This window comes from Morone saxatilis, unplaced genomic scaffold, assembly GCF_004916995.1.
Source record: "Morone saxatilis isolate NCDOM2014 unplaced genomic scaffold, NCSU_SB_2.0 Contig4, whole genome shotgun sequence".
NCBI lineage: Eukaryota > Metazoa > Chordata > Actinopteri > Moronidae > Morone > Morone saxatilis.
The window spans coordinates 7042505-7065246 of record NW_023339984.1 but is presented as its reverse complement, the minus strand read 5'-3'; the positions used below and the strand labels follow the sequence as shown (position 1 = coordinate 7065246).

Genomic DNA, 22742 nt, shown 5'->3' with positions numbered 1-22742 from the left:
CGGTGTGTCATCATTGACCCCTCCACCCCCCCCCCTTCTCCGCCGACGGGAGGCCTTGCCGACAGATGACAGCACAGACAGGAAGTGTCTGATTGGGTTACACTGAACAAACACTGGCAGCTACCTGATGGCTGGATATGGCTTACATCTGTTCCCCACATCAGCGCCGCCAGGGACCCGCGGCCTGTATCACAGCACTTAGCTCCAGGATCTCTGTTCTTCATCTCTCTACCTCTCTCTCCCTCTTTTTCTTGCCTTACTCATGTTGTTTGAGCCCTAACTCTCCTCTTGTCTATTTACTTGCCCCGACTGTGGCCCTGTGTCACTAATCCCCAAGTAAACATATTCAACACCCGGCATGTTTTTTACAGCTATTTGAGCAACTTGTGCACAGTCAATATCAAATCCAAAACATTATTCTACTGCTAAAGAAATAGAATTTGAGGATTACAACAGAGAGGGACAGAGAAAGCACCTTGTCAGTGTGAAATGTATTTTTGATGTAATTTAGCAGATAACTGAGTCGGAGAGTCTCATTTTATTTAATCTAAAAGAAAAGTGAGAAATGTCAATTGAACAAGAAATGATTTTCTGGACTTACCTTCTGCCCTTCTGGCCCTTCGGGCCCCTATAAATGAGAAAAGAGACAGAGAATGGGAGAGAAACAGAACAAAAGAGTCCATGTCAGATGAAATAATATCATTTCCATGGGCCAACACGGTCACAGCAGAGAGGCTGGCAAGATTTGTGGTAGGATTTCATACAGTGAGCACACACCCTTCAGGCAGAACCGAATCACAATCAATCCCTTGTTTTATTCTTTGACAAAAAAGGAAAATCGACTCACTCCGTGCCTTCTTTTCATTGCGCTTCACCATAAACATGAATCTCTAATGAGACCCTGAATAACAGAAACTTATGGTTTTATCTTTTATGTTGATTTCTTTCTTTATTCGTTTTAGCGACTGTAAAAACTTGTCTTGTTTGGCTGTTCTACATTTTAAGACTACAGTTCAACACATAGAGAGGTCCATTACCTAAATGGGCCAATAGTTGGAAAGCCTCACGAATCTAATAAGTTAGACAGGGCAAAAAAGGCGCCATATCCCTCACTGAGATTTAACTCAGTGATAGATGAGTCTGGGAGGACAGTTTCTATTTTCAACCTGCTGTTTACAGTGAAACCAGAGGCCATGTTGGATCCTCAGCCTCCTCCACCAGAACCTGCCTAAAAACAGCAGGACAGCTTTATGACTAAAATGAGAAACCGGGCTGAAAGTTAGTTCCTTCCATGTTGGCTTCCCTTGACTCTAAACTATTGCAGTACCCACAGCAGTTCATCAACACCTTTACGCTTGGCTGTTATGACACCTCATGTTGGCCAACATTTTTCTCACTGTCGGCTCAGGATCTACGGTAAATGGTGCTATTTGGCTCATCACTCTCAGTTGGGTCACGGCCAGGCAGATCTTATGCCCCACAAGCACTCCACAACATCTTTCCAAGCTTTATTCATGTTGATGCAGTATAATGGGCAAAACCTAAGATCTGGTCCCCTGAAGAGTGTATAAGGTTTGTGTGCCTGTATTCAAAAGTAGCCAACGAGGACGCATTCAGGTTGAAATGTTTCACTGTCAGTGCAAATGTTCGTGAAAAGGTTTGTTAGTTTGGTGGTGGCCAACTTATGCCTCGTGGCCAAAGCACCAACAGATGCTTGGCTTAGCAAAAAGAACAATAATAATGACCAATGTTCTGAGAATGAATTCTATCTTTCCATATCTTGTTTAGCTTTTGTTAAAGAAACAAAACTTTTCCATTTACAGAATTAGCCTGTTAAAATCCCTGCAGCAACAAGTTCTCACATTTACAGAAATGGCCCACACAGTTGCAACTCATTTATGGTGCATTCCAACTGCACTTATGACAAAAACCTCAATGAGCAACTTTCATTATCCTAGCCAACCGAGAAAAAGGTTTTCCTCCTGCTTGCCTTTAAAAGCCTTTGTTAGCTATCCTCAGTAGGGTTTGGTAAACATCTTTATGACCCACTAGGTATGTGAGAGCATGTGCCACTTGCCTGAGCGCTAATTATCTTGGCTACATCTGAGAGCACTCAGGAGCTACTGGCTGAAAAGGAGATTTTTCACAAAGTCAAGAGCCCTTAAGGAAGTCCTGCTCTTGGCTCTTTTGTTCCCAACTTTGAACACCGACATTAAAATGAAATAAAACTGACAATAATCCAAAGATCTTAATTTAAAAGGTAGAATAATCTGAACTAAAATAGTATTCATCATGGTAGTACATGCTCAGCATATCGCACCTTAGCTGCCTCATTTAACATTCATAAAAGAAAAGAATCCACAAATGTGCAATGTCAACAGGACGCCTATTGAAGTCGAGCATCCGAGCACAAATACAAAGCGCTGAATGTTTTGGTGCTTTCATTCATGTCTCGGGAATCACAAACAATGAAGCAATTGCCAGGTCAATTCCCACACTCGGTCTGCAGTTGGACCCTCAACCACTTGAAGAACTTGCCTGAGTGTGCATTTCTCCTTCAGCATTAACAAGAAAAATATTTCGGCTGATCAAAGCACAGCAAGGCTACAAGCTGGAGCTTTGGAGGGCAAATGGAAAGTTAAGAGTGTCTGTTCAAAGTTTCTGTTTCACTTATACAATCTTTATAAAGGCTTTGCAATATAATGCTGCTGTTTACATTAAATTAAGGTACTTTCAGCTTTAAAAGGAAAATTATGTTTTTGACACCCTGGGTCTTATTGTCTTAAGTTTGGCCAATGTAGTTGTAGGTTAGCATAACATTGTGTTCAACACCATCACTGTAGAGATCGTGGACATGTGTGCTTTATTTAAACTGTGTACATGACTTTTCATTCTGTAAGGCCTTTCAATCACACAAGCTTTACTGCTACTGCCACTGTGGACAAAACAGCAGCTAGCAAGAACATAGAGGCCATGTAATCAACTTAGAGTTTTAAGTAAGAAGTAGCTTTGAAAATAAATTTGTAATGAAAGTTATACATTTTAGTCTTCACCTTAATTCATTCTGATATATTTCAGACTCAATGTTTTTAAAATCATCTAAACTAAAGCAGTGTTATTAGGATTTTGAGTCTGGTGGCTCGTAAAAGGGGTTCGTCTGGTGATTCTTCTAGGGAAACTTGGACTAACCCATTAATTAATCTACTAATCTTAATTATATTCTTGATTCATTGTTTGGTCTATTTCTAAAACCCAAATATAAAACAAAGAAACGCATAAAGTCCTTACATTGGAGAAACTGACACAGAAGAGTGGATTTAGGTTTTGGTGGAAAAGAAAAGACGTTCTGTTGATTATGAATGAATAGTCAATAGGCTGAATAATCACAAGTGAAGAGCTGCTTTGCAACAGATTTAGTTACTAGCTACTTTACATCTACTGTTCCTGGGCAGTAAACACAACCAATGATGTCAGTATTTCTAAAATCCTGATTACGGCCATCCCTGTAGATATACTGACAACAAAAAGACCCAGGTTGTAAAAATAAAATAAAAAACAGATCTGTTCCGCAGAAAAATATTTTTGCCCATTGATGTTGACATTTTCCACAGAATTGTTTGAGTCCACCAAGCATGCCCCAAGCCATTTACTCACATCTTTGCTCCTCATGTTTGGCTTCACATTAAAAGGAAACTTAGTCAAGGACACCGACATATTATAGGTATGTCCTCATTATACAGGCATATTAAGTAAGTTAGATCCCTACATGCATGGCTGTTGTGTATTTAAAAAATGTCTAAGGTGAGTCACTGGTGCATTGTGGGAAGCTATGGAATGAACAGGACGTAAAGGGGAGCGGCAAACTTCTGCAGCATAATTGGAAATAACACCAAAAAGCAGATGGAGGAGGTTTTTTCAGTTACGGATGGAACACCACATACAATATACCACTGGTTTTCCATATTAAGTCTTTTTGAAGCAAAATCAAGCCCCAAATGAAAACTGTGTGCAAGGCTGCAAGCCACCTTTAGAGAGCTGAAGACCCCCTTAATTTACCCCAGAGAGACCTTATGGCACTGATGATTTTGAATTGAGTCCTGAAAATATTTCCTTTTTCTTCTTCTTCCCACCTCCCCCCTCCTCCTTGTTGCTCCACAAGAGCCTAATCCTTCTAACCAGCACCATATGTCCTGGAAGGCTGCTGGAAAACTCTGGAATCTACTTTCGCCTCTTTAACAATAGCATCTACATCAAAAACGCTGAGCTGTGTGTCAAGTGGGCGCTAGCTCCTAGAGAACCGTAAAAGATGCAAAAGTTGGTGAAGGACCGACCTCAAAATCCCCACCTCGAGTTGACTTGTGCAGATCTAAAAGTGCCAATCAAAGATTATGCTTTCTGCTCGCTGCACAAAGTGGAGCCTATCGGTCTAGTTGCTTATGCACATCTAATTCATATTGATTTTCAAAGGCCAATCAAGGGTGTGGACTGGGGTTGTTTTTCTGGATTGAGAATTTCTCTTTATTCCCTCTCCAGAGGTTTAACAACTAAAATGATCATTTACAGAAACATTTCTCTCTAATCCATTATCTTATCTTTGCTGTTGGCTGAAAACAGAAGCTCTGAAACGGCAACTGCAGTGTGTTTGAGCGGCCATGTCACATCTTTTTACAACCTCTGGGACATGCTCATCTCACTCTGCTTTACGGTGGGGATTGATTTCCAAATGATCACATTATTCCTTGTTAAAAGTACATTAGTGTCATGCTGTGTATGTACTTGTGAAATAGTATGCCTTATTTCAAGAATTACAGTGAGCAGCGCTTATTTTTTATTCAAAGATCTGTGCGAGGCCTCTGAGCTCATTTTGAATGGGATTCACCATTCATCTCTTGGAGAAATACTCCAGCTGCTGTCATGAGTGGTTGTGTAAGCACTGGAGAGTTATGGGAGCACACCTGGGATCACTGGGAAATCTATTGCAATTTTTACATTCATGACACTATAAATTTCAAACAAAGCTGTTCTGCTTGCTTACACAGCTATGAGTATGAGCACAAGGGGGGATAATGAGTAAAACATATTAAAGCGAACAAAAGCTGAAAACTCCAGCAACATAAAAGCAGACAGAGACTGGTGTGTTCAATGACCGAAAAATGATTAGCAATTTTAGCTTTAAACTCCTCTTACTCTCTAGTTAATGTGTGTCTCTCACTACTTAAGCTTCGCAATCTTTGCTTTTTCTGTCCATTTCTTTCCAAACAATCCAGCAACTTTTTCCACACCCTGGCAAAGGTCTGAGGAGATGGAATCGGAGATGAAAGGGCTTGATAGCACCTCCTCTGTCAGCTTCACTTACTCTCCCCTGCACTTGTGAAAACTGACATCATCAAGTGTTTTCACATGTCATGTTTTCCGTCCTTCCTTTCTCTGGAATTTGGCTTGACCTATTCAATGCAGCTTTTATGAGCAAACATTAATCAAATGCTTTATTTGCCGTACACCACAAGTGGTATCCAGTTGCTGTTAACTGAAATAGCTTGAGCCTACTGTATAAAGAAGTTTGTGAGAGAAAGCAAACGTTTTTGCAGGGTATCATAAAATGTGTCATTAATATTGACCATTGTACCCATACACCACCTCATAAATATCTCATAAATTAAATGTAAATTTAAAAAACAACAAAATGGCAGTATAACTACATGATTGCTTTGTTGATTAAACTCTGTGGAAGAGCAAATTTGAAATAGATTTTTGAGAGTGCCACATTTGATTCTGCATCCAGGAAAAACAAATGACAAGACATATTTTTACCAAAATAGAACACTGTCAAAGCAAGTTTATCAGTGTAACAAAGGCAGTCAGTCAGAGAAGACTAATATGGCAAAACAGTTTTATAAAGTTGAGGATATTTATTATTAAATTATTATTAAAAAAAGGATAATAAGCTGGGTTAGATGGGAAGATACTGTTCTCATGTCTGTATGGTAAAAGCTAACTTCAACAGGCAGTCAGCTTAGCTTAGTATAAAATCTGGAAACAGCTAGCCTGGTTTTGTCCAAAGGTAACAACATCTGCCTACCAGCAACTCTAAAGCTCACTAACTAACACTCATTTGTTTCATCTGGACAAAAACCCAAGTGTAAAAACAACACGCAGTGGTTTTATACAGAGTTAAGTGCCAAACTATTTCCTGGACTGCTGCAGTAACCTCGTGAAGTTTTGTCTTCGCCCTTAAGGTAGCCAGGCAACCGGGGTCTTTGGTCTTTGTGCTAAGCTAAGCTAACGAGTTGTAGCTTCATATTTACCCGATAGGTATGAGAGTGGTATTGATCTTTTCATCTTACTTTCAGCAAGAAAAAATGCCAAACTATTCCTTTAAACAATGCTAAATGCAGTGATGCTAAATTGTCAAAGGAAAGGATTGTGCTTACCATGGGTCCTAAATCTCCAGGCTGCCCTGGATCACCCTATAGTAAATACAAAACAGCCAGTTAATAGAAGAGCAGTAGGCCAAGTCTTCTCAGAAAAGTTAAGAGCATGCATGGGATTTTAAAATGAGTATTCTCAGTGAAACAAGTCAAACATTCTGGTGAAAAATACTGTATTTACCACATTATGGTTGAATTCCCCATTTCTTTTAGTGTTTGTCCACTATGGTGCATTGGGGCCAGGTTGCCAAGCAGAGCTTAGCATTGTTCTGCTCATATACCAAGTTGGCTGGGAGGCATTTATCATGCTGTGGCACCTGTACCCTCCACTGTCTGTCCAACAACCTTGTTCTACTCTGTGCTTTCAGTTCAGGCCTGGCTCTTGGATGTTCCTGCAGTTCTCAGGGCAGAAAAAAGACCTATGCCATGGCCAGATTTTTATGCCAAGGCCATGCCTGAACATTATTCCATTTTTGCCTCTTTGTGACATTTACAGGACAATTTTTGCCACCCTGCTTCTGGGTGATTCATGGCAGGAGAAATAAATCATGAGAGAAATAGCGCCCAGTAAGAGAAATGTAATTTCTCGGAAAAAACTACAGTAACTGCAACTGGAAGAACTGAAAACAATAATCATGAAAAACTTGGAAAGAAGCAGATAAACAACACTTAATATTTTTGCACTCCCACTGTGAACTCTGCCAAGACAATAAAGATCAGCTGGAGCCCCTTGGAAGGTTTTATGGCTTAATGTAATTGACAGGCCTTTTCTGTTTCTTCTTTCTCTCACAAGCAGAGTTCACATAAATTAGTGTGATGCCAGTGACAGGCTTACATACATGGAAAATGTTATGTTATAATGAAAAACAACCAAGTAAATGTAAATCCATACAGTAAAGCACTCTCTTGGGAGCATATTCATGTTTAGCTAAAGACATTAGGGCAATGAACTGCAACGTAGCTTGTCTAGTCTTCATTAGAAAGGTTTTCATTTGGGATAAACCCTCCCGGCACAGAGTCAAAGCAAAATTTAATTGAAAATTGAAATGAGTACAAAAAGACCTGAACTTGTTTTACTCTTATCCACAGAATTGTACTGATCCAACGCCATTTTAATATTACACTGACTGCAGAAGAAAGTCTTTATTAAGCTGAATTAAACTTGCTCAAATGGCAGGTGAAAATCAGTACTCACTGGTAGACCAGGTACACCTCTGGGCCCATCTTTCCCAGTGTCCCCTGGAGGTCCCCTTGGCCCAGGAGGGCCCGGTGGCCCTGGAGGCCCAGGTGGTCCTGCTTGCCCTTGATCTCCCTGTGTGGCAAAACAACACATTTAAACATCATTAATCTGTGATATCTTTGGATCTACTGATACTGGAGTCTCTGCAGTTAAATAATAATGAAGAGAGAGTAGTAGAATGATCTTGTGGGTGGCTATGGGCTGCCTCCATTCATAACATGAAGGAGAGTTCGCATTTTAGGTCTTACGGCTAAAGCTAGCGCACAGCAGAAGCTGGAGCTGTATTGTATCTGATTTATAGTTGAAACAGTAATCCCCTAAAATGCATCCATTCCTAAATGGACTTAATGAGTGGGTGCATTAGGCACTGACTAATAAAAAGTCACATTTTAGAGCTACAATAATCAGGGAGAAAATATCCTTAAAATGTGTGGTCCATTATCATACTGGATTATAAAAAAGTAAAAGAAAATATTCAGCAATCTTACTTGCAGGGAATGTGCTTTAAGTAATGCCAGGACAGTCAGTAATTCATTTTACCTTAATAAAACCTTGTTTTCTAAAAAGAAATTTCCTTTTAACCATAACAGAAGGAGTATAGGAGTACTTATGACAGGTCTGTCTGAAGGCTTGCATGCAAACTGCAGAATGCCCAGAGAGAAGTGATTAGGTGAGACTTGGCACGATGGACAGAGAGAAGAGGACACAGCCACTACCTTAATGAGCCGCCGCTTTATGAGCTGCTGGTCAGCGGAAAGAAAGCCATGATTGATCTTAGGGAAGACCATCTGAGCAGGTGTGTGAGGTCAAGGGGTCGTAGGTCAGAGGTGAGAGAAGGTTGAAGGAGGATGAGGTCCCAGAAGAAGAAGAAGGAGGAGGAAGGCAAATGCAAAAAGAAACAGATTTTGTTAGAAAGGCTTGTGTTCATGAACCCTGGTCCAGCGCCTTCACAGATGGGGGGAGAAATCCACACTTTTCCAGCACGGAGGTGGTTTGCTTCGGAAGTCTGGGATTTTTTTTGGAGCCATGGCCCATAATTACCACCTCAGGGGTGCGAGGGCGCCACAGCGGGCTCACAGTTCCCGGGAAAATGGGAATTTCTCCTCCTCTGTGAAAGCACTGTCATCATCTTCATAGCGCCTGCTGCTAAGTCAGACCCTGGGAGCTGCACACACTGGAACCAGCATGCTTGACCTTCTGAGTTGAGGTTGATTTCTAAACTTGTTTCTTTCAATGCATACATTATTCTGCTAGTGTCCATTGGTATTAAGTGGCTTCATCCATCGCTTAAACAATCCTCGAGGCCAAATTGATGGATTGAAGGATTAGTGGTGCACCATGGGCATGAGGTTAAAAAAAACATTTAGCCACTTTGGTTCATCATCATATTCCTCTTGGAGTTCCTTCCATTTATTTTAGCATCAATGGACACAAGCCAGACCATGTCTTGGTTTCAGAATAATAACTCTTGTTCCAGTCAGCTGTATATTACTGGGTTGTAAAAGGCCACCTTTGCTTTCAATGGCGAACCTGGCATGTAGCATGCAACCATAATCTCGGGTGAAAGACTGGTAGCGGTGGGGGGATAAGGATAACGATTGACTGGCTGTGATTAATTAGATGGGATTTTTCCTGTGCCTAGTCTATCATCGGGCTTTGAGAAAAAGCAGCCGACAGTGATTCATTTACTCCCAGTGTGTGCTACGGAGGGGTCGGACTAAGCAGCTAGGCAGCACCACCACCGACAAACCTTGACAGTCAGGATCTGATTGCTGTGCAAAGCAGCCAGCGTAGGGAGACCAGGCAATCCCTAAAGGGACAAACAGCAGAACATGGCACAACACACGCATGACATTCAAACACTGGGTGAACAAAAACAGTTAAAGGAGGAAGAAGATAAGCATCCTACTTCTAAATATTCTTATAAATTTGTGAAATAATCTCTATAATATGTGAAATACTGCAATGTGTATTTGAAGGTTTTTCTTAAAAGTATCAAAAGTCTAGATCAGTTCGAATGTCAAACAATTAGTTTTGAGGACCAGAAATTTCAATTCAGACCTAAACAACACAAACATTCTCCATTTAACAAGTCCAAGTTTACTCTCTGCCATCAAACAGTGTGTATGGGTGTATCCTACAGTGTCATAGCCAAGTAACCATTTCCTGTTGTTTTCTTCCAAATATACAGACAGAACATTTGTTGAGATGATTATCATAGAGCAGACTTTGAGCTATAACATGCCGGTAAATTAAGGAGCTGTGTTGTTCATAGAGTTTCAGGGAACATAAAGGGGTTGTGATGTTCGCTGGAAATTCAATCAAATGGTTTCCAATTCCCTTGTCAACAATCATCATGACAGATGTGATCCACTCATGAAAACTGAATAAAGGAAGAAAGCATCGGGCCCCCTCCTTGTTAAAAAGAAGACAAGGGTTTATAGTTGGATGCTAACTTTTATCTGAAGCCAGAAACACTGACATATCATCAGCTAAACATGATTTTGAATGTTATCCTCAAATAAATGCCCGCCATAAAGTTTCAATCACTATCATTAATCATTCTTTTTGGGGATGTTGTGCATACTTAGAAATATACTGTACACATTTATTTCATTGCACTCCTGTCAAACAAGGTCTTTGACAGTGAGGAGTCTTTAACAGCCATAATGCATTGTGAACTCAAACATGACCTGACCATTTGCTGAACCCATCCCCCAATGAGCCATTATCTAATCGCAGCGTAGTAACCATAAGTAGACGCACAGGTTTTCTCAACAAAGCTGAAGTGGTATTCATGAGGCTGTATTATACTTGGCTTTTGAAGAGTTTAAAGGGTTTTGTCTTTTTTTCCAGGCCTTTCTGAGACTAAAAACACAACAACAAAAGTGTAAGGAAGGGATTTTATGGGCCTGCTCTAACATAAGCACTATTGTCAGCCTTTCTGGCTTACCAAGTGTACTACTTACTGCAGTAGCCATGCTTCTTGCAAAGCCAAGGGGCATATCATTAACTAATTATATTAATTTATAGGGTTAAGTTTAGCTTATGTTAAAAAACAATTTGCGACTAGCACATTCACTGTGTAGTATTTCTGCACTGTTTGGAGGCGGATCCTGGATACTATTAAAGTTTAACATAAACAACTCTGTCCTGCTCTTTATTTGATTTGAGGACATTTACACTCCAGTAACCCTGGCCAATTTTGCCTGAGATAGCGTCACATTTGCCAAACCCATCGGTCCATTCCCCTCTTAAAAAACCTGACACAGTAACTAATGGGGGTGGGACTTTTTAACTTTAATGCTAAGTGTGCAGAAGACATGCAAATATTGTACCACATTGGTTTTTACAGTGATTGCATATTCCTTTGTTTATCTTTATGCTGCAGGTTTTGCTCCACAGTAAATATCCAACCTGAATGAACTGATGAAAGTATTTCTCAAAGACTGGCACACTAGCATAAACATGTCCTGTAAGAGTTTAATCTTCCTCTATCTTCAAGTTTAAGATAAAATCTGGCCTATCCAAACATGGCTTTGGTGCCATCCCTCTGGTTTTCCAAAGATAATTCAAAAAGCATGGCTCATTAAGAATATGGCTTTCAAGGCAGGCAGATTTAATTCAGCCCTGCAGCAGAACAGAGCAATGGATACTCTTACACTGCAGACAATAGCCATGCTGTGTGTAACTGCGATTGAAGCGCAAATATTTCTCAAGTTATTTACAACCTCAAACATCTTGAGCACAAAGAAGGAAAACAAGTACTGGATCATGGTCGGGGGAACGGACAATACAAGAAGCCCAGGCATGAAAATGTAGTGTATAGGCTGGCACGTGTGACTGTTTTCTAGCCTTTTTTGCTTTTACAATCATTTTGATACACAATGCTAAGGGAGACTGACCTCACTGACCAATGTGTGTTTAAATTGTGTAAAAAAAAAAAAGAAATGATTATCTGAACAAAACCCAGTAGTTTGTAGTCCCTCTCTGCAGGAGATGAGATAAAAGGAGCTTGACCAAGTGTGGGTTAGTGTTAACCCCGCATTGCCAGTGTGCTGATGTCTATGTGTGAGAATGATAATGACATGGCGGTTGACAGAGAATCCTAACCAGTCACAGATTGCTTTGTTTTGCTTTTCTCCTCCAAAACGGATGTTGGTTATTTGGTGAGGAGCTCTATTGCTATGTATTTGCCTGCAGCAAGATGACTGCAACTGTAGTAAACAAAAAGCCAGATACGAGGACAATCAGCAACAGCCGTCATAGGACACTGGCCAGAAACAGCATCTCCTCGACCACACCAAACACACAAAACATCCCAAGCAAATGCAGGCTGTGGCATTTTTTGAATATCTATATGTGGAGTGGATTACCAGTTCTGTGCACAGATGGCTTTAATACATTTAAGAGAGGAATAATACATTCATTTGAAGCCTCAGATTTGGCATCAATCTGATACACATCACATTTATCTCAAGTAAAATTTGTTTTAAGGCGTCTGATTTCATGTGCAAACAGTGGACTGTAAAACTCTTCTTTGTTCGCGACTGAAAAGTAAAATCCTGGAATTTACAAGGTCTTTATTTTGGAAGAACATTGCAAATTGGTTAAATCCCAAGATGTGAGAAGTGAAGTACTGGACAAACAAGGACAGATTCTTGGTGAAATCTCAGGAATTTTTCCTCTAACTGGCCCAGGAATTCACCAACCTTTGCTCGACACCTGCAGCTAGTGCCATCCGTCAAAAAGACCACACACCTTTCTTGGTGATACATTTAACCAGTAACTCAAGTTAATTATATCCTACCAGTGGAGCTCGACTGGTGGCCACACATTTGTTTGTCAAAAATGGCCAATTTATTATTTGTTGTTTGGTTAACCTTTTAGCGTTTGGATGTGGCCTTTGACCTTTAGAGCCGACAAATGGCTGACCCTGACATGTGGGGAACAGGCAGAGGAAGTGTATGTCTGTGAGGAAATTCTGCCGGCCATGTGGCAATTCTCACACCGTCTTTGGCCACAAAGGCTCAGGAGTTTTCATTGGACCCTTTGATTTGATCCTAGAAGACATACACATATTATGCATGCAAACAAAAACTATAAACAGTTAAATCATTCTAAATTCAAATCTGTTTGGATTGGATGTAATCTGGTAGACTGTAATGTGTGAAGGACATATTCTTGACATGCTCTGTTGTTTACATGTACCTCCATATGGGTTTAACAGCCATTCTGCACACAGTCATTACTGGGAATTAAATGAGCTTCATTTCCAGCCATATAAATAAAAAAAAGGTCATGCAGCACTTGTCCTGTTATGCCTTCATTTATTAAGGAAATCTCCCTCATACTGTTCCACTACATTTACCTACTAATCTAATGTGCAAAGTCAATATGCCATTCTGGGGAGGTAATGTGACCTCATGTGCTTTTGTGCCCCGTAGTCCTTCATATGTGACTGTGTGCTAATTTGTACCTGTTAGGGGACAATTTTGCTGTAATTGGAAGTTAATGAAATGCCATCTTGAAGTGGACAGTTTATTTATTTACTCTACAAGACAAATATGGCCTGACTGGGCCCTGGTACCACTCTGTCAGCCGCACTTCTGTTTCCAAAGCGTAAATCATGTAACTGATAGAGACAGATGACTTTCCTAGGTTAAAAGGGTACAAATATGGTCAAAACCCACGAAACTCTCCCCAAACGGCGATACAGTGCTTCAGCCTTTGCAACTATAATGATTATCCAATACTTTTTATATCATTAAATTTTAACAAAGGATATCACAGAGCTATTTGTAGATCTTGTGAAAGATCCACAATTGCTGTGAACTTGTCATTTGAGGAGTGCCTGTGAGTAACATAAGATGTATCATTTTGAGACCACTAATCAAATTTCACTGGGAAGGTCATTTGTATTGACTTTCAAATCATAAGAAACAGGGTGCTTTGACATGCAGAACTGGCCCGGAGGAGAGATGACAAAGTTAATTGGCAAAGTACAAACGTCTGGGTGGGCGCCAATACAGAATTGGGATCAGATCCACTTGGGAGATGGCTGGTGTTCTGGTGACAAGACAAACCTCTGCGTTGTTGTGTTCTCCTTGTCCTTGTGCTCTAACCTCTATGTGCTCTTTGCCCTCATGGAAACCAATTACATGCATTTAAAGTGGCTTTGACTCCATATGATCTACCCCTGATGATGACAGCAGATACAGATGGAGGGATACAGAAAATAAGCGAAAAGTGTGTGTATGCATGTCCACATTTGCCCCCCGGTTAATGTAATCTACTTTAAACAAACCTGTGCAGTCACAGTCTGTTTTGTTCAAAGAGGGCTCATTTTTTGACCATTATTTGAGAAAAATGAGGGCGCGCTGGCTGCACGTTGGAGATAGAGTAATTCATTTTAGAGTCTGTCAAGCACGGAAAAGCACTCACATCATCATCATTTAGAAGCTGCACTTCTATAGAAATGTCAAACTACAGAGCTGGAAATGATTAAAGCTCTGAATACGCCATGTCACGTTGAGTATTGAAGTGAATCACGAGTAATTATGGAGACAGAGCTGGTTGGCTTTTGATTATAGCCGAGATTGAGCAGATATCTTGTGCGGATGTGCAAAAGCTTGTACTCATGTTCAATTGAAGACGAGAGGTAAAAAAGCGTTTTGAGAAGTATACCACGGCGTGCTTTCTGAAGTATCTTGCACATTTGTCTGTCTATTCTTGATGTAGAAATAAGCAGTGCTGAAATGCTTGTTTTATTTGGCCAGATGGGGAAGAACACTATCCCAGGAATTTCATGCATCTCAAACCTTTTGCCCACAATTCTGCTGGGGGAGACAAGCACAGTCACATTCATCAGCTAATCACAAGAAGTTGGAGTTAAACTGCATACCCGTGGTCCCTGGTCGCCTTGATCCCCCTGTGGAAGGCAAGAAAAAAAAATTGTCTTGAAATGCAAGGGTCGAACACATACTGAACACACACTGAATGCACACACACAGACGCAAGTACGGTGCTAATACTCACACCGAAATCACTGAGGCATAACTCAGAACACATTGATAAAGAAAAATAATACAGGAACCCTCAACTATTCATTGTGGTTGAAAGTAAAATCACTTATGATAACATGGACTGACATGAATTGAGTATGAGAGAAAGAGAAAGAAAGAGCAGTGGTGTGAGGTTTGGTGGGTTTGGTAAGGGGGGCTGAATGTGGGTGAACTGCATTGCCAGGCCAGATTTTATGCCCCAGAGATGTTTGGCTTTCTGCCTTCTTTGGGGGTAGATCTCTGCGGACGGAGTGCGTTCCTGAAGGGGAAAACGTTTGGTTTCGAATCAACCTGTGTGTAGAAGACTGTGGGTTTATCACATTAGACTGAAACCGTACCAAAAGTACACTTTTGTTTAAAGCAACTGAAGGACGACCATATGTTGGACACTGAATTATAACCCTAATCTGTCTAGAATCGGATAACTGAACACGCTTAAACCATCTCATTTGATGCTCCCCGCTCTCCTGTTGGCTGAATTACAATTGCGCCACAGCAGTAAAATGAGCCGAACAACTTATCACACATGGATGGGAATTTTGCTCAAACAAACTTCAATGTAATGCCTCAGCAATTTCAAATAAAACAGCTCTTGGAATTTTTGTAATTTTTCATTGGGCAGTCGTTCCAAAACCGGATTTAATGGGAAAACAGTTGTGAATGGCCACACTGATGCACGCTGTATTCGTCTTGGGTGGGAGGAATGTACACAGTTGTTTTTAATTTCATTAAACTGCAGACGAAGTGGTTCACATGAGAGTCTGAACATGCATCTAATCAGCGAGACTCAGTTATTCCCAATTGTCATAATGGATGCTCGACAATCATCCAAATCTGGTTTTGTAAGTCATGCGTATGGGTTCTATTTTCTTCTTTAAGGGACGCAAAATGAGAAATCACACTGTTGATTCATGACATCGGTCAGCGACAATAATCAATGTCATTCCACACTCCACATTACTCGAAATCATCAGTTACCAAAGAGTGTGACTTGATGCAGATGACAACTGTTTCTCTGTATTTGACTTTACCTCTGGTTAGCACTCTCACGCGATTTCATTTTATGTCTTTTATTTTACAGCACAGTAATCCTTATAACATAAACACTTCCCAAGTTGTTGCTCACTTCATATAAAATATGAATACATACTTAATCTATTCATTGCTGGTGTGTAAAACATATCTTCCCCAGAATCATTTTAGAAGTATGCACTTTCAGTCATTTGTTTCCATTACAAGTGAATTCAGGGACTTTATCAATTTTGGTGTGAATCAAGGGATCTTGTGGTTTTCAAAGCAGACGCACAGGCATACATTTGTCCCCGAGTCCTGCAGACGTATAAAGAGACAGTGTGGTTATTTTGCATGCTCCACTGCTGTTTTATGGAGGAATGCTCAGCGAGGCATTTAAGGGCTTCAACTTGGGCTCTGGCTTTCAGTCATTAATGTCCTGTGCTGTGGATTTGTGAACAACGGGAGAATTTAAATATTCAGACTCCGACACTTAAGGTCAGGATGAAATAATCTGAATTATTGCTGCAGATGCAAAATGACACCCCTTATGGACAAATTAACTGTGAGTAGAGCAATAACAAAGATTTGTATTGTCTGACCTGCAAAAATGTATAATGGGCTGGACATTAAAGACTGTGTTTGACATAATTGGAAACAAGAGTATTTGATTTTGAGAAGATTTATACCACTATCATTTCTGTATAGAAAATATGAATCTGGAGCCACCAGCTGTTTAGCTTAGCAAAAAGGTTTTAATAACTTCTTACAGAGCCAGGCTAACTGTTTCCCTCTGCCTCCAGTCTTGGTGGTAAGCTAAACTAACCAGCTGTTTGCTTTAGTTTAGCATTTACATATGAGAGTGGTATCAATCTTTTTATTATCTCTTGGCAAAAAAGCAAATAAGCATGTTAACAAAACGGTTAAACTATTGCTTTAAGCAGCTGAACAAAATATCTAAGCAGATTAACCGTATTTCAATAAATATATCAACGAAAATATAAAATGACTCACCTTTTCACCCTTTGGACCAGGAGGGCCCTACAAAGAGAAGAAAAAGGATTGTTCAAACCCATAAATAGGAAGAGAATGACAAATTATGGCCCATGTATGTTATTTATAAGCATGTTGTTGCCACGGCACACTATCTGGTAAGAGACAATACACTGCAACAACAGCAGGGTGACCAATCATGTTAGCCAAGAAACATACAGAGCTGTTTAACAAGGCTTGAACACTGTGAACTAAGAGGGAGATGGCAACATCAAAAGTTGAACAAATTTTGATGAAACGAACACTGGGAACTTTTTTGACATCTCAGAAATTCATATTTGATTAAAATACCCTGTCACAGTGTGGGAACTGGTACCTTATGCATTGTAGACAGCAGGACTTATTCAAACATACAATTAAAACCAAAAACGGGCCCAAATCAAGTCCATGTTTACTTAGAGGATCAAATCCAGCAATCTCCAACCAAGCATTGGCAAGCACATTGTAAAAAATGTGCCCTGAACAAGAGGAACACTTCTTTTTCACAGCAGTTTTTGTGAGGCAGTTTTTACATCCAACTTCTGTCAATCAGCAGGCAAGGGCTCCTGGGTGGGCTCTGTGAAAGATCATGGGTGAAATAAAGGATTTGACAATGAGGTGTGCATCCATACACTGGAACCTAATGAGCTTGTGCTCAAAAACACTATTTTTAACATTCAAGTTGAAGGATGAAGCCCAGTGTGCTGGGCTCTCTTTCTTCCTCTGAGGTCGCACTTTTGGAAAAAGCGAGCTTAGGAAAAATGAGTATTAGATCAGTGTCAGAGAAGTAACTGACCACCCGCTTCGCACATGAAAACATATCTGTCAAATATATTCGTTCAAAGTACTTCGTTCTGGTTGTTACATGAAGTTGATATTTGAGAACAGATCTGAAACTTCTACAGTCACTTCCAAGGTTGGTGAAATTGTGCATCTCCTCTAACTGTCACATGTGGCCTCAGGTAAGAAGTTGTTTAGCTGTCACCAATACAACACTAGTAACAGCACTGCAGTAGTTACTTTTCCAGGCTAATACTGGTCAAACATGACTTGTTTCTAAAGATATCAGACACCCAGTGAATTGGACACTAATCCATAGATTGATGACATGAGTATGAAACCCGCGTTTGGTCCATGGACTCACCCTGTGAGTCCATGGACCAGTGACCCAGTGACCAGTGACCCAGAATAGCAGGCTTGCAGACACAGACAGGCTTCCACTGCACTGGCACATACAGCACAGTCTAAAACTAAAATGCTCCAGAGGTAGTCCAGCAGTTTTCCTCTGCCAATTTCTACCACACTGCTCTGGGGGAAGTGAGTTGTAGCCTGCTCAGTGCCTATGGATATTATTTTTGATGCATAGTTAACTATCCGTAGCTTTTTGTTTATGCATAGTAGTACATGTGTTCCCAAATGCATCTGCACAAGGCCTAATTTGCCTTGGTCATGAGGTTGTGAACCTGCACAGCAAGCTTTTGAAGTGGTCCAATGTTTTTAAATGTGAGGCAACGGTGTTCGCTTCAACAAGCCCAGACAAAAGCTGATGGGAAATGCAGCATTTATACACACGCATCTAAGGAGGTTGGACCTGCTGCTTACTTGACTGGCGATACAAAGAGCCACAACACACTTGTAAACACAAAATGCGCCATTATGAAAACACTGTTTCCGATTGCAGTTCCCAGGGGGGGAATAACAGAGGCAACATATTGGAATCAAATGTGACTTTTACTTTTATAATGATGTAGAGGATTCCAGAGAGGCTAAATAAGTTTCCAGTATGTTCCTGAAAATGGAAGGCAGCTAAAGAAAATCAGTGCAGGCTTTTTTTGTTGTGAAGGAAAATTGCCTTTGGACAATACAAGGCTATTGACAAGCTGTTACTGCACAGAATGGCTGCAACAAAGAAATACACAAATCTACCCACTGCAGCTTTTTTTGCACAAGCCTGCTAAATGCATTATATCTGGCACTGACAAATACAAATAGTTGGCACACTGAATTACTGGGCTGAATGACTGGGCATCATATGTTTGTGGAAAGAAATAAACTCTGCTTTATATGATCTGGCATTTCAGTTAACCCAGATTGGTTTGTGATAAGTGCAGGAACACAGTAAAACTTGATCACATTCATGCTGAACTTCCATAATAAGCCATGTCTATAATTTGTACGTGTGGAAATTAATAAGGAAAATGGGGTCACAGGTGATTTCTAGTAAATATCCCACACAAATAGGTCGGATTAACCAAGTCAGTGGTTCCCATCCGCCACCATTTATTTCAGCCATTCATTCATTACTTTTAGCTAACGATAACTACTTATCCGCTAACTACTTCAACTTGTTATCTGTTACTTTCAGCGAACTATTCTGTTCATTTATCCATTACTTTAGCTAGCTATTTTAATAATTTATTCATTACTTGTAGTCAACCTTTTATCCTTTTAACTTTGCTTGCCAACTAGTTTTCACATGTGTGTTTTTCCATTGTTACAGTTATCAAAATTGTAATTAAAATTTCTTCCCCCCCCTTAAATTAGTTAAGGTACTCCAAAGTGTTTCTACTTACCCCTCAAGTAACTGCAGATGTACACACAGAGGTCCAAGTAATGAGGGAACTAAGTGATGCTATTAGGCATTTAAGCTTCATATGACTCGTAGCAATGTTTTAGTATTTTGTTTTGAAACATAATTTTTTGATAATCCTATCATGCATGTTAAACTGTATCAGTCACATACATGAGCAGCATTTACTGGTAGATTTGTGTAAGTGGAATGCTGCTTTGACACACCTAACCATATCTTGCCTAAAATCCTTCATTTTACTCTTCCATCTGGTTGTAAAAGCATGTGGAAATGATTTTGCTACACAGCCTGCACCTGCTCATTATACGGCCCATCATTTGCACATCACTTGGACAGACAGCACCCACTGGAGCTTTTCCAAAAGGTTTAAGCCAGTGCAGTGAGGGTCTTTTATAGAGACTATTAAACAGCTCTCCTGCAAAGACTATTTCAAAGGAGCAAACTGTACTACAGTAGAACTGCAGCAGGTGTCTATTTGTCAAGCAGTCTCTGCAGCTTTGTGGTTTCAGTCTGCCCCAAGGAAGGTCTCTAATCAGCACCTGTGTATGCTTTTCACATCTTTTTACAGCTTCTGCTCTGGCTCCTTTTTCAAAAGCAGCCCTCCAGCAGGTGCTTCATGGCTCATCAGGCTGCTTCTGTTTGATCAAACTTGCTCACTTTGCATTTGAAAGTTACTTTCTCGAACATGATTAACCCCCTAGCGTCTTCTACACCTTTATATTCAGACTACACTGGGTTCTTGAATGGCCATATGCATATCTGCAAAATATGTATAATGTTCTTTGAAGGAATAGTTGAACATTTTGGGAAGCAATTCATGTTCTTGCTGAGAGTTAGATGAAAAATTAACAACACTTAAATGTCTGTAAGGTACCTGTGACCACCGGCAGCTGGTTACCTCAGCTTTGCATAGGTATTGGAAAAGAGGGAAACAGCTAGCCTGGCCCTGTCTGAAGGTAACAAAACCCTATTTCTTGGTGAGCCACAGAAACTACCTAAAGTTGTCAGTGTGAGATTGCAAGGCATCCATCCAAATTGCAGGTTTTTGTATAAATTCAACAAATAAGTTGTGATGATTGGTGGGCTTAAGAGGTCCCCCCCATTTCCAGTCTTGATGCTAAGCTAAGCGGCTGCTGGCTGTAGCTTCATATTTACCATACAGAGAGATGTATCAATTTTCTCATGTAACGCTCAGCAAGGAAGTCAAAAGGCCTATATTTCATAAAATGTCCTTTAACAGATTTCTACACAAGAACACTGTTACTCTATACGTGTTGCACTTTGGATTAGGTTGGAAATTAGGTGTGCTGGTGTACAGACACAATATTTCACTGTTACTGTAGGAGCAGGAACAATTATTAGCCAGAAAAAATCTTTAAAGATTAATCCATATAAGTGACTAAAAAATAACAAATATGTCCTTCATATGTGTGGAGATGAACACAATGCAACTGCCCCAAAGCAGAAGCACTATATCCACTTATTGAAAATGACACATCACATTGAGGGTAAGCCTCACATCTTCTGCTGCTTAACACTGGGCAAACTTATGTAAGGCTTCCATCATGAGATGATTTGTAACAGAGCATCCTGTGTGCATGATACTGTCGAGTTTATGGTGGACCACTGGATCAGGATTAAGCTTTTTTCTGTACAGATACATGTCTAGCTTCGCATTCTAAGCCAAACCATGACCACTGTCTCCTGCAACGGCCTGAATGAGCTGTTGGTATGAAAAAAAGTGGAAACCCCTGCCACCTTTAAAACAGTGTGGAAGAAATATGGAGAGGTCTGCAGGGAAATATAAAATGGCAAAGAGAACTGGGGCCAAACCCGCAAGCAACATGAACATTGCCATTCAAATCTGACAATGTAAGTTACTTCATTTCATATAACAAGAAACAAGTAAATGATGTTCAATAAAATTATCTTGGCACAAAGGCACATTTTATATGTGGCTCCTGCAATGCTGATTATTAAGACGTGAACATATTGCACAACTAGATGTTTCATGTTCTGTGTTGGTCTGTCTTTGGTTGTCTGGAGGAAGTAGTGTCAGAATTTATTTATTTTCCATCCTGATTTGCCAGTTACTACTGTACAGTGGATGTTCTGGTTTCTCTAGTTTTCATATTTTATGCTACCTAAATTATTTATATGCTTCTAAGATGCCTCTGTGGCTTTTCATTTGATCAATGATCAAAAACTGTTTTAAGAACTGTTAATAGACCTAATTATCTATTTAGAGATATAATGTATACGTTTCTTCTCAGATTGCACAGGTTAGATGAGATATGTACAGTATGTAACTCTTTTCAGCAATGGGATTAGGTATGGTTGTATGTTATCTCCACTCTTATTTAACTTCCATATGGTTGACTTGTCTGGGCAGTTAAATGCATGGAATTCATGTGACAAAATAATCTTAAAGTCCACTTTCTTGCTCTTTCGAGAGTATAAAACCCCATCTCAAGATCTTTGTCAGGGGATAAAGTTTGTTAAGTTGTCGTTGAGAAAGCTCAGTTGCCATCCATTCTGTTGCCATCCTTTAAGATCCTTGAAATGCAGTTGAAAGCAAGTAGGTGAACCTTACAACTATGCTGTGGAGTTTTTGACCACTTGTAGCATCATTCCCTATTTTGTCCATGTTGTATACATTCACAAAGCCAGTGTTGGTTTTCAGCTGTTGTTAAATATGGAGCTGACTTTGGCAACAGATTTAGTGCCCAAAAAGCGATGTAATAATGTGATCATCAATTGTGTAATCTGATTGTTTGTGTAAACAAGTGTGTAATTGATTGAAATACATAAATATTAATTTCCACTGTTAGTCAGAGAAAAAACATGATGGATGAAAGCTTGACAGTGCTCGCCTTACTGTGAAGCGCAAGGCAAGGGGCTGGCTAAGGTCCATAGCTTTAGCTGTTGTTGACATGAGCAAAGTAATTCCCAAGGGTTTGGCTGCAAACTGCTGGTACAATCTTGTGAAGCAATCCACCTTATCCAGCATTATGCAAAAAGTCAGGAACAGGGGATGTGCATGTAACCTCTGCCTGGACTCGATTGTATTAGTTTTCATCACAGTGACCTGTTACATGTATCAAGGTCCAGAAAATCAATCCATCAGACGAAGCTCATATCCTCGCTGCAGAACCTGGGCCAACAGGGCTGGCAGCAGTTGCTGTAGCCCCGAACTGCTGGCCACATGGATCCAATCATCTCACCCTGGAGCACTGGCATCTCTGAGAGCACAGGCCAACAACTACCGCTTTAACAACCTCTTCTTTACGGGCATTCGGTTTTCTCACACAGCTACACAATATTAATAAACATGTGTGTACACAGGAAGTTAAGCAAAGCAATCCTCCAGGCACCAG

At 40.3% G+C, this 22742-nt stretch overlaps 1 protein-coding gene across 5 annotated transcripts in view; it reads right to left on the bottom strand.

Annotated features, from left to right (window-relative positions):
• Positions 1 to 22742, bottom strand: part of LOC118337909 (collagen alpha-1(XXV) chain) — a 144938-nt gene that overhangs the window by 34278 nt on the left and 87918 nt on the right. For all 5 annotated transcript variants that reach the window (XR_004797199.1, XR_004797198.1, XM_035675069.1 and 2 more), the window contains exons 5-10: positions 16758 to 16784; positions 14573 to 14599; positions 8385 to 8456; positions 7624 to 7740; positions 6432 to 6467; positions 602 to 628 (exon numbers count right to left, since the gene is read on the bottom strand). Coding sequence is in view for 3 of the 5 variants with exons in the window: in XM_035675069.1 (XP_035530962.1) it covers positions 602 to 628; positions 6432 to 6467; positions 7624 to 7740; positions 8385 to 8456; positions 14573 to 14599; positions 16758 to 16784 (306 nt within the window). In the remaining 2 variants the exon portion in view is untranslated. The remainder of the gene's footprint in view (positions 1 to 601; positions 629 to 6431; positions 6468 to 7623; positions 7741 to 8384; positions 8457 to 14572; positions 14600 to 16757; positions 16785 to 22742) is intronic.